This window comes from Pongo abelii, chromosome 3, assembly GCF_028885655.2.
Source record: "Pongo abelii isolate AG06213 chromosome 3, NHGRI_mPonAbe1-v2.0_pri, whole genome shotgun sequence".
NCBI classification, from domain to species: domain Eukaryota; kingdom Metazoa; phylum Chordata; class Mammalia; order Primates; family Hominidae; genus Pongo; species Pongo abelii.
The window spans coordinates 47167396-47180370 of record NC_071988.2 but is presented as its reverse complement, the minus strand read 5'-3'; the positions used below and the strand labels follow the sequence as shown (position 1 = coordinate 47180370).

General features: G+C 40.5%; 1 protein-coding gene across 5 annotated transcripts in view; it reads left to right on the top strand.

Annotated features, from left to right (window-relative positions):
• Window positions 1-12975, top strand: part of CORIN (corin, serine peptidase) — a 269106-nt gene that overhangs the window by 171220 nt on the left and 84911 nt on the right. For 3 of the 5 annotated variants that reach the window (XM_063723399.1, XM_024245732.3, XM_063723402.1), the window contains exons 7-8: window positions 1460-1567; window positions 11088-11198. In XM_063723399.1, coding sequence (XP_063579469.1) covers window positions 1460-1567; window positions 11088-11198 — 219 coding nt within the window. The remainder of the gene's footprint in view (window positions 1-1459; window positions 1568-11087; window positions 11199-12975) is intronic. The other 2 variants (XM_063723401.1, XM_063723400.1) reach the window with 1 other exon arrangement.

The window sequence follows — 12975 nt, the reverse complement described above, 5'->3', positions numbered from 1 at the left end:
CGTTTTGTTTGTCCATTCCAGTTAGTGAGTAGTTGGATTTTTTTCTAGTGTTTGGCTTATGAATAATGCTGCTGTGAACATCTATATATAAATCTTTGTGTGGATATATGTTTAACTTATCTTGGGTAGATTCCTAAGAGTGGAATTCACAAATTAATTGTATGGTAAGGTTACAGTTACCTTCATAAGAAACTGCCAGTTTTCCAAGGTGGCATTATTATTTTATAGTCTCACCAGAGATCCATGAGATTCATTTTCTCAAAATCCTTGCCAATACTTGCTATTATCCATCTTTTCCATTGTAGCCATTTTAAGGGATGTGTAGTTATATCTTCTTGTGGTTTTAATTTGCCTTAGCTATTTTTTTCTTTTGTTTTGCCCCGCCCTCTCACCCCCTGCTGCCTTTGCTTAATGACTAATAATGTTGAGCACCTTTTCATGTGTTTTTATGTCTTTCATGAAGACTTTCTATTCAAGTCTTTTGACCATTTGTAATTGAATTCTTTTTCATCTTATTATTGAATGTAAGAGTTCTGTAGAGACTCTGGATATCCAAATTTCTTTATCATATATATAATTTGCAAATTTTTTCTAGTATTGTCCCAATACCATTTGTTGAAAAGAACATTCTCTTTCCATTGAATTGCCTTACACACACTATTTCATTAAACTCTTCTTTCAAACCCTATTAAGTGGCTGATTTTGTCCCAATTCGATAGATCAGTTCACAGACACCTAGACTTGAACTAACAATAACACACTAAAAGTCCCACAGCTAGTAGATGGCAGAACCAGGATAGGAGTTCTGGTTTACCCAAGGACAAGACTTTATTTTCTTATTAAAATCAGGAAACCATTTCCCCTGAATGTTGTTTATTTCAACATTAAACTGTAAGCGTCCTGAGATTACATAGCACTTCTCATATTGCCACCATAGTCTTTGGACAGTACTTGCTTATTTGAGGATTACATTATGAAACACTCAATTGGCTTAAGCAGTGATGTTTATGTGAAAGGAAATAACAACTCTATAATCTAAATGACTTATTTTATTTGTTATGTTTATGCTTACTACTGACAAACCTAGACTTTCAACTCTAAAGAAAACATAAGTTACTAAAGTCTATTCTGCATGAATAAGAACTTCATTAGGAATGATGGTGAGTTGAGAATGTCTTTTCTCATCTTTAACAATCAAGGATCGTTCAGGTGACATAAAATGGAAGTCAGAGAAACACATCAGAAAGTGATAGAATCATTTGGCTTGGGAGCCACTTGTTCAGGTGGCCTTGAACACGTCATTGTATCTCTGTGTGCCACCTTCTCACCTATAAAACAACAGGTGTGGACCAGGTTACCATTAGGGTGTACCTTCCATGATTGGCTTTTGTTAAATATCGTACTACAATAGCATTCTGTACAGCTCTGATGACACACTGGTGGCTTCTTTTATTTGCAGACTGCAGTGAGAATCTGTTTCACTGTCACACAGGCAAGTGCCTTAATTACAGCCTTGTGTGTGATGGATATGATGACTGTGGGGATTTGAGTGATGAGCAAAACTGTGGTAAGTAACATTGTTTCCCCAAAGGTTTTAATTTAAAATCGCAGAAATTTATAACCAAAAACTTATAGTTCATTATGTGTTAATATGATTAGCAATTTAAATTACAAAATGATTGGTTTCTTGTTTTTTAGAAGGAGGAAGTATGTTCAATCACTGTCCTCAGTAATGTCTTATGTGTAAATGTAATACATAAAAAATCATATTAAGAAAATGTTTAAGAAGTGGGATGGGAAGACTGGTAAAGATTGTTAATGCATTAATAGTTTTTTTCCTCTCCTCAAATGTGTTCTGTTTCTCCTCTGGTTAGAGCCAGCGGCTTATGTTAGATTTTGGGCTTTTGAGCAAACTTTGAGGGCAGATATATTGTCTGTGGCTGATTCCCTTGGTACATGCGACTGAAGTCCCCACCTTTATTTAATCCTCAAATAGTACAGGGACCACCTGTGCAGCAGCTACACCCAGGGTTAGGATGATGCATTTGTTTTGTGTACACACGCTGATCTTATCTTTTAAAGAATAACCCCACTTTTTAAAGAGTCATGTCCAATTCTGAATGCCATCTCATAAATTAAAATCAGCAAAATTCCTCGTGCTCGTTTACTTTTTTGGCTTTGTGACTAGCTTCAGAATTTTTAGGTAGTATATTATTGAATGACGTAGGAACTTTGCAACATGAACAAAAGGGCAAACTGGGATGAGGATACGCCCTGGACAAATGATATGAGACAATGTCCAGCATTAGATAACATCAAAATGAATGTTTGGGAAGGATCAGCGGTATGGTCAGAGGAAGGCATTGGAATCATGAATGTTAGGAATAACCCCATGCTGGGAAACCTGGTGGTTTCTAGGAGTGCCATCTAGCTGCCACTTGCTGTATCTGTAAAAATATTTTAAAATGTATGTGTACAAACAATTCCTGTGTGACTAGATAGATGCGGGTTATTGTTTTTTTCTGATAATAGTTTATTTTTATTTTATTTTGACTGACTAATAATAGTTGTACATATTTATTGAATACAGCATGATATTTTAATACATGTATACAATATGTAATGATCAAATCAGCATAGTTAGCATATCCATCACCTCAAACATTTATCATTTCTATGTATTAGGAACATTCAAAATCTTCTTATTTAGTTATTTGAAAATATGCAATAAATTATCATTAACTATAGTCACCATCCTGTGCTATAAAAACCTACAACTTGTTCCTCCTATCTAGCTGTAATTTTGTATCAGTTAAGCAATCTCTCTCTCTCTTTTTTTTTTTTGAAATGGAGTCTCGCTCTATCACCCAGGCTGGACTGCAGTGGCGCTATCCTGGCTTACTGCAATCTCCGCCTCCCAGGCTCAAGTGATTCTCCTGCCTCAGCCTCCTGAGTAGCTGGGACTACAGGTGTGTGCCACCACACTCAACTAATTTTTGTATTTTTAGTAGAGATGGAGTTTCATCATGTTGGTCAGGCTGGTCTCTAACTCCTGAGCTCATGATTTGCCTGCCTCGACCTCCCAAAGTGCTGGGATTACAGGCATGAGCCACCGCACCTGGCAGCAATCTCTCTTTATCCCTCCTCCTCCATACCCTTCTGGCCTCTAGTAACCACTGTTCTACTCTCTATTTCCATGAGATCAACTCTGCATATGAGTGAGGGCATGCGGTGTTTCTGTTTCTATGCCTGGCTTATTTCACTTAACAGAATGTCCTCCAGGCTCATCCATGTTGCTACAAATAACAGGATTTTATTCTTTTGGCATGGCTGAATAGTATTCCATTGTGTGGATGTACCATATTTTCTGCTCCACTCATTTTTTGATGGCATAAATTGATTCCATATCATGGTTATTGTGAGTAGTGCTGCAATGAACATGGGGGTGCAGGTGTCTGTTTGATATACTGATTTCCTTTCCTTTGGGTATATGCCCAGTAGTGGGATTGCTGGGTGATATAGAAGTTCTATTTGTAGTTTTCTCAAGAACCTCCATATTGTTTTCTATAATGACTGTACTAATTTACATTTAGATGTGGGTTATATCCTGGGACTGACTAGTCGAGAAAAAGGATGAGAGGAAATTGTAATTATATAGATCACAGAAATTATAGTTGCAGGAGGCCTTGGAGATCATCAGATTTAACCCTTCCCTTTACCAGTGAGATAATTAGGAAATGCAGGGGATTGAAAATGAGTGAGTGTTGTTTGGTAGTTGGATGGGTTAGTGGAGAGGGCCAGCATGCAGGTAGCATGTGAGAAAAAAATGGTCTTAACAGGCAACATAATTCCTCTGAAGATAGCAGGCTATCGTGAAGTTTGTGTGTCTGGATGCCAGTTGTCTCCATCTAATAGCAATAATTATCACTTTCCTTCAGACCAGCCTCTGCCCTGGCTCCCTGTGCTCTTCTGGTTCCTGCCCAAGCACCTCTTGTGCTTTTCTTCTTTTTTTTTTTTCTTTTTTTTTCTTTTATTGTAATTATTATTATTATTATTATTATACTTTAGGTTTTATGGTACATGTGCCCAATGTGCAGGTAAGTTACATATGTATACATGTGCCATGCTGGTGCACTGCACCCACCAACTCGTCATCTAGCATTAGGTATATCTCCCAATGTTATCCCTCCCCCCTCCCCCCAACCCACAACAGTCCCTGAAGTGTGATGTTCCCCTTCCTGTGTCCATGTGTTCTCATTGTTCAATTCCCACCTATGAGTGAGAATATGCGGTGTTTGGTTTTTTGTTCTTGTGATAGTTTACTGAGGATGATGATTTCCAATTTCATCCATGTCCCTACAAAGGACATGAACTCATCATTTCTTATGGCTGCATAGTATTCCATGGTGTAGATGTGCCACATTTTCTTAATCCAGTCTATCATTGTTGGACATTTGGGTTGGTTCCAAGTCTTTGCTATTGTGAATAATGCGGCAATAAACATACGTGTGCATGTGTCTTTATAGCAGCATGATTTATAGTCCTTTGGGTATATACCCAGTAATGGGATGGCTGGGTCGAATGGAATTTCTAGTTCTAGATCCCTGAGGAATCGCCACACTGACTTCCACAAGGGTTGAACTAGTTTACAGCCCCACCAACAGTGTAAAAGTGTTCCTATTTCTCCACATCCTCTCCAGCACCTGTTGTTTCCTGACTTTTTAATGATCGCCATTCTAACTGGTGTGAGATGGTATCTCATTGTGGTTTTGATTTGCATTTCTCTGATGGCCAGTGATGGTGAGCATTTTTTCATGTGTCTTTTGGCTGCATAAATGTCTTCTTTTGAGAAGTGTCTGTTCATGTCCTTCGCCCACTTTTTGATGGGGTTGTTTGTTTTTTTCTTGTAAATTTGTTGGAGTTCATTGTAGATTCTGGATATTAGCCCTTTGTCAGATGAGTAGGTTGCGAAAATTTTCTCCCATTTTGTAGGTTGCCTGTTCACTCTAATGGTAGTTTCCTTTGCTGTGCAGAAGCTCTTTAGTTTAATTAGATCCCATTTGTCAATTTTGGCTTTTGTTGCCATTGCTTTTGGTGTTTTAGACATGAAGTCCTTGCCCATGCCTATGTCCTGAATGGTATTGCCTAGGTTTTCTTCTAGGGTTTTTATGGTTTTAGGTCTAACATTTAAGTCTTTAATCCATCTTGAATTGATTTTTGTATAAGGTGTAAGGAAGGGATCCAGTTTCAGCTTTCTACATATGGCTAGCCAGTTTTCCCAGCACCATTTATTAAATAGGGAATCCTTTCCCCATTTCTTGTTTTTCTCAGGTTTGTCAAAGATCAGATGGTTGTAGATATGTGGCATTATTTCTGACGGCTCTGTTCTGTTCCATTGATCTATATCTCTGTTTTGGTACCAGTACCATGCTGTTTTGGTTACTGTAGCCTTGTAGTATAGTTTGAAGTCAGGTAGCGTGATGCCTCCAGCTTTGTTCTTTTGGCTTAGGATTGACTTGGCGATGCGGGCTCTTTTTTGGTTCCATATGAACTTTAAAGTAGTTTTTTCCAATTCTGTGAAGAAAGTCATTGGTAGCTTGATGGGGATGGCATTGAATCTGTAAATTACCTTGGGAAGGATGGCCATTTTCATGATATTGATTCTTCCTACCCATGAGCATGGAATGTTCTTCCATTTGTTTGTATCCTCTTTTATTTCCTTGAGCAGTGGTTTGTAGTTCTCCTTGAAGAGGTCTTTCACATCCCTTGTAAGTTGGATTCCTAGGTATTTTATTCTCTTTGAAGCAATTGTGAATGGGAGTTCACTCATGATTTGGTTCTCTGTTTGTCTGTTATTGATGTATAAGAATGCTTGTGATTTTTGCACATTGATTTTGTATCCTGAGACTTTGCTGAAGTTGCTTATCAGCTTAAGGAGATTTTGGGCTGAGACAATGGGGTTTTCTAGATATACTATCATGTCATCTGCAAACAGGGACAATTTGACTTCCTCTTTTCCTAATTGAATACCCTTGATTTCCTTCTCCTGCCTAATTGCCCTGGCCAGAACTTCCAACACTATGTTGAATAGAAGTGGTGAGAGAGGGCATCCCTGTCTTGTGCCAGTTTTCAAAGGGAATGCTTTCAGTTTTTGCCCATTCAGTATGATATTGGCTGTGGGTTTGTCATAAATAGCTCTTATTATTTTGAGATACATCCCATCAATTCCTAATTTATTGAGAGTTTTTAGCATGAAGGGTTGTTGAATTTTGTCAAAGGCCTTTTCTGCATCTATTGAGATAATCATGTGGTTTTTGTCTTTGGTTCTGTTTATATGCTGGATTACATTTATTGATTTGCGTATATTGAACCAGCCTTGCATCCCAGGGATGAAGCCCACTTGATCATGGTGGATAAGCTTTTTGATGTGCTGCTGGATTCTGTTTGCCAGTATTTTATTGAGGATTTTTGCATCAATGTTCATCAAGGATATTGGTCTAAAATTCTCTTTTTTTGTTGTGTCTCTGCCAGGCTTTGGTATCAGGATGATGCTGGCCTCATAAAATGAGTTAGGGAGGATTCCCTCTTTTTCTATTGATTGGAATAGTTTCAGAAGGAATGGTACCAGCTCCTCCTTGTACCTCTGGTAGAATTCGGCTGTGAACCCATCTGGTCCTGGACTTTTTTTGGTTGGTAAGCTATTGATTATTGCCATAATTTCAGCTCCTGTTATTGGTCTATTCAGAGATTGAACTTCTTCTTGGTTTAGTCTTGGGAGGGTGTATGTGTTGAGGAATTTATCCATTTCTTCTAGATTTTCTAGTTTATTTGCATAGAGGTGTTTGTAATATTCTCTGATGGTAGTTTGTATTTCTGTGGGATCGGTGGTGATATCCCCTTTATCATTTTTTATTGCATCTATTTGATTCTTCTCTCTTTTTTTCTTTATTAATCTTGCTAGCGGTCTATCAATTTTGTTGATCCTTTCAAAAAACCAGCTCCTGGATTCATTAATTTTTTGAAGGGTTTTTTGTGTCTCTATTTCCTTCAGTTCTGCTCTGATTTTAGTTATTTCTTGCCTTCTGCTAGCTTTTGAATGTGTTTGCTCTTGCTTTTCTAGTTCTTTTAATTGTGATGTTAGGGTGTCAATTTTGGATCTTTCCTGCTTTCTCTTGTGGGCATTTAGTGCTATAAATTTCCCTCTACACACTGCTTTGAATGCATCCCAGAGATTCTGGTATGTTGTGTCTTGGTTCTCGTTGGTTTCAAAGAACATCTTTATTTCTGCCTTCATTTCGTTATGTACCCAGTAGTCATTCAGGAGCAGGTTGTTCAGTTTCCACGTAGTTGAGCGGTTTTGAGTGAGATTCTTAATCCTGAGTTCTAGCTTGATTGCACTGTGATCTGAGAGACAGTTTGTTACAATTTCTGTTCTTTTACATTTATTGAGGAGAGCTTTACTTCCAAGGATATGGTCAATTTTGGAATAGGTGTGGTGTGGTGCTGAAAAAAATGTATATTCTGTTGATTTGGGGTGGAGAGTTCTGTAGATGTCTATTAGGTCTGCTTGGTGCAGAGCTGAGTTCAATTCCTGGGTATCCTTGTTGACTTTCTGTCTCGTTGATCTGTCTAATGTTGACAGTGGGGTGTTAAAGTCTCCCATTATTAATGTGTGGGAGTCTAAGTCTCTTTGTAGGTCACTCAGGACTTGCTTTATGAATCTGGGTGCTCCTGTATTGGGTGCATATATATTTAGGATAGTTAGCTCTTCTTGTTGAATTAATCCCTTTACCATTATGTAATGGCCTTCTTTGTCTCTTTTGATCTTTGTTGGTTTAAAGTCTGTTTTATCAGAGACTAGGATTGCAACCCCTGCCTTTTTTTGTTTTCCATTTGCTTGGTAGATCTTCCTCCATCCTTTTATTTTGAACCTATGTGTGTCTCTGCACATGAGATGGGTTTCCTGAATACAGCACACTGATGGGTCTTGAGTCTTTATCCAATTTGCCAGTCTGTGTCTTTTAATTGGACCATTTAGTCCATTTACATTTAAAGTTAATATTGTTATGTGTGAATTTGATCCTGTCATTATGATGTTAGCTCGATGTTTTGCTCGTTAGTTGATGCAGTCTCTTCCTAGTCTCAATGGTCTTTACATTTCGGTATGATTTTGCAGTGGCTGGTACCGGTTGTGCCTTTCCATGTTTAGCGCTTCCTTCAAGAGCTCTTTTAGGGCAGGCCTGGTGGTGACAAAATCTCTCAGCATTTGCTTGTCTGTAAAGTATTTTATTTCTCCTTCACTTATGAAGCTTAGTTTGGCAGGATATGAAATTCTGGGTTGAAAATTCTTTTCTTTAAGAATGTTGAATATTGGCCCCCACTCTCTTCTGGCTTGTAGGGTTTCTGCGGAGAGATCCGCTGTTAGTCTGATGGGCTTCCCTTTGATGGTAACCCGTCCTTTCTCTCTGGCTGCCCTTAACATTTTTTCCTTCATTTCAACTTTGGTGAATCTGACAATTATGTGTCTTGGAGTTGCTCTTCTCGAAGAGTATCTTTGTGGCGTTCTCTGTATTTCCTGAATCTGAATGTTGGCCTGCCTTGCTAGATTGGGGAAGTTCTCCTGGATAATATCCTGCAGAGTGTTTTCCAACTTGTTTCCATTCTCCCCATCACTTTCAGGTACACCGATCAGACGTAGATTTGGTCTTTTCACATAGTCCCACATTTCTTGGAGGCTTTGCTCGTTTCTTTTTATTCTTTTTTCTCTAAACTTCCCTTCTCGCTTCATTTCATTCATTTCATCTTCCAGGGCTGATACCCTTTCTTCCATTTGATCGCATCGGCTCCTGAGGCTTCTGCATTCTTCACGTAGTTCTCGAGCCTTGGTTTTCAGCTCCATCAGCTCCTTTAAGCACTTCTCTGTATTGGTTATTCTAGTTATACATTCTTCTAAATTTTTTTCAAAGTTTTCAACTTCTTTGCCTTTGGATTGAATATCCTCCCGTAGCTCGGAGTAATTTGATCGTCTGAAGCCTTCTTCTCTCAGCTCGTCAAAGTCATTCTCCGTCCAGCTTTGTTCCGTTGCTGGTGAGGAACTGCGTTCCTTTGGAGGAGGAGAGGTACTCTGGTTTTTAGAGTTTCCAGTTTTTCTGCTCTGTTTTTTCCCCATCTTTGTGGTTTTATCTACTTTTGGTCTTTGATGATGGTGATGTACAGATGGGTTTTTGGTGTGGATGTCCTTTCTGCTAGTTTTCCTTCTAACAGACAGAACCCTCAGCTGCAGGTCTGTTGGAGTACCTGGCCGGCCGTGTGAGGTGTCAGTCTGCCCCTGCTGGGGGGTGCCTCCCAGTTAGGCTGCTCAGGGGTCAGGGGTCAGGGACCCACTTGAGGAGGCAGTCAGCCCGTTCTCAGATCTCCAGTTGCGTGCTGGGAGAACCACTGCTCTCCTCACAGCTGTCAGACAGGGACATTTAAGTCTGCAGAGGTTACTGCTGTCTTTTTGTCTGTGCCCTGCCCCCAGAGGTGGAGCCTACAGAGGCAGGCAGGCCTCCTTGAGCTGTGGTGGGCTCCACCCAGTTCAAGCTTCCAGGCTGCTTTGTTTACCTAAGCGAGCCTGGGCAATGGCGGGCGCCCCTCCCCCAGCCTCGCTGCCGACTTGCTGCTTGATCTCAGACTGCTGTGCTAGCAATCAGCGAGACTCCGTGGGCGTAGGACCCTCTGAGCCAGGTGCGGGCTATACTCTCCTGGGGCACCGTTTCCTAAGCCCGTCGGAAAAGCACAGTATTCGGGTGGGAGTGGCCCGATTTTCCAGGTGCCGTCTGTCACCTCTGGAAGGGGAACTCCCTGACCCCTTGCGCTTCCCGAGTGAGGCAATGCCTCGCCCCTGCTTCGGCTGGCGCACGGTGCGCTCACCCACTGACCTGCGCCCACTGTCTGGCACTCCCTAGTGAGATGAACACGGTACCTCAGATGAAAATGCAGAAATCACCCGTCTTCTGCGTCGCTCGCGCTGGGAGCTGTAGACCGGAGCTGTTCCTATTCGGCCATCTTCGCTTTTCTTCTTTTCTCAAACCTATGTCCTCCCTATACTTTCCTCTATTGATCCCAAATACCCTGTAAGATCTATGGCCACTCCAGAAGTTTGTCTATGACCATGGCACTGTTACTAGACTCATCATATTTTCTCATGGAATCTATTATTCATGAATCCACATACATCTTCTAAAACGCGGCTTATATTCAGGGTATACCACCTCTCATGGCAAAGCATCCTATGGATTCTGCCCTTTGTGAGAGGGAACTTATGACTTAGTTCTTTTTCACTAATATATAAATTGGGACAAAGTTGAAGTCCAGGTTAAAAAGAATCATGAATATAACATAAATATTTTGCATGGCTTACCTAGCAGTTCTTTTGGACATAAGGCCAGGCATGCTGGCATGTCCTTGTAGTTCCAACTACTTGGGAGGCTGGGGTGGGAGGATCACCTGATCCTAGGAGGTTGAGGCTGCAGTGAGCTGGGATCACACCACTGCACTCCAGCCTGGGAGAAAGAGAGAGACCCTGTCTCAAAAAAAAGATAATCAATTAAAAACTTAAGCTTAGCATCAGGAGAGATGACAAGGAGATACTTGCCTTCCCAATTTGCCAGACAGGTAAGTTACAATTCCTAGAAATGTGAGAGAGCTGTTACAGATACATCAAATCCGCTAGCTGCATTGTGAAACACAAATCACAGTTCTGTTTTTTGAACCAGGGCAGAAATCATAAATTTTTCATAAGGAAAGAAAATGACAACTAAAGAAAACAAAAGCCAACAACAATAAGAACAAACTATGGGTCCTGGGACAGCTAGAGTAGTTACTCATCTGAAAAACAGACCCCTTACCCCACAGTGATGGTGGTCAGTGGGGCACATGAGTGGGAAGGGCCTGGCATTTTAATTGGGCCAGACCTATTGCAGAAATGTTATTGAAGGTATTGGAGCCATTGGAACAGACTCTCTTCGATGGGAACTGGGACCCACAGAATCCTGCCTGTTTGTCATGCTGGTTCTCTGCATCCTCGTGAGTTTTCATTTCTCCAGATTGCAATCCCACAACAGAGCATCGCTGCGGGGACGGGCGCTGCATCACCATGGAGTGGGTGTGTGACGGTGACCATGACTGTGTGGATAAGTCCGACGAGGTCAACTGCTGTGAGTGCTCTGAGGACATTTGTTTTGCTTATTTTTCCATTTTTGGTTCTTTAGGCTGTACTCAAGGTTGAGGACTGTACTTAAGACTCACTGTATACACAGCATTCCAAGGGAAAGATTCTTATACTTTGGTTCTAGCCTGTAAAGATCACTGAGTGGTGGGATGACAATAGCAATGGAGTGTATCTGACTTCCACACCTCTCCCTGCAAAACTCCAAGCTTCATTTGGCTGATCTAGCCAAGTGGGTGTCTGTTTTCTCTCTCATTGCTCCATATGTCTCTTTTATGCTTCTGTGACTTTGTCAAAGGTGATGCTTTGCCCACAGAATGGGGAACCTTTCTTCTGCACACAATATACAAGTAGTTAAGCTTCCCTGCAGGAGTGCCCTAACATGTTCTCAGGGGCCATTTGTGGAAGAACATGGAAAGAATCGTCACAGAGAAGAGAGCCTTTAATGTTCATATGATGATACAAAGAGAGCATAATAGGCCGGGCATGGTGGCTCACGCCTGTAGTCCCAGCACATTGGGAGGCAGAGATGGGTAGATCACCTGAGGTCAGGAGTTTGAGACCAGCCTGGCCAACAGTCTCTAGTAAAAATACAGAAATTAGCTGGGTGTGGTGGCAGGTGCCTGTAGTCCCAGCTACTCAGGAGGCTGAGGCAGGAGAACGGCGTGAACCAGGGAGGTGGAGATTACAGTGAGCCAAGATCAAGCCATTGCCCTCCAGCCTGGGCGACAGAGTGAAACTCCATCTTTAAAAAAAAAAAAAGAGAGACAGAGAACGTAGTAGTAATATAAATTTATAGACTGTTGTGTTTCTGAGTGAATGAAAATCTTCAGACAGTTGTTATACTTCAAACTAATGACAAGTATGGCTCTTAACACTTTTTCCCCCTGGAAAATATACTATATCCATTAGAGAATAATATATATGATTGAATAGAAGCTGTCAGGTGTTAAGAGAGAGTGCAGTTGACCTGAAAGAGTTAATGTGATATGTTCTTTTGCAGGTTTGAATTAATTATACTTTTCATTTCATCTTTTTGTGTCTAGTAAAATTAAGAAAGTTGATTATATATACGAGATTGAATATTTAATTGGCTTATAATTTGAGGCAAAAATAGAAATGTGGATTACATCGTTTTTATTTTGACATAAGAAAAGTCATATAAAAAGTCACAATGCGTAGCTCTCCTCTTCCCTGAAATGGATTTGAAGTAGAATGTCCTCTGAGTCCTTGCCTAGTGGACACAGTGGAACAGAGTGGACTGTATCTCACTAGATCTTGGAGAAGCAAGGACATGGTGCTCAGGCAGAACACTTCTGGTGTGGAGTCTTGACTCAAGAACAGAGAGGTCATAATATTAGTAATTCAGTGAAGGCTGAGGTCACATGATCCATGGGTTTCCGATACTCTAAAAGACAATAGGTATAGAATTTAGAGAACCCATAGGAATTAGAAGGTTAATGGATGTTAGGCCATCCCTTTCAAATATCAGTTGTCATAAACAAGTGTTGAAATAAAGTGTTTATTATATGTTAGTTACTATGCGAGTTCTTTCTCATATACTATTTTGTTGGCTTATGAGGTCAAGTAGATAAATAATGAAATATTTGGGCTGAGAGTGCAAAAAGCTTGCCTTCACATTCTGGCTGTAGCTCTTAGCCATGGGACTTTGAGCAAGTACTATGCTCTGTAAACTTTAGTTTCTCATCTGTAAAACAAAGATGATAATATCTACTTTACAAGATTTTTGTGAGAATTTGAGATTA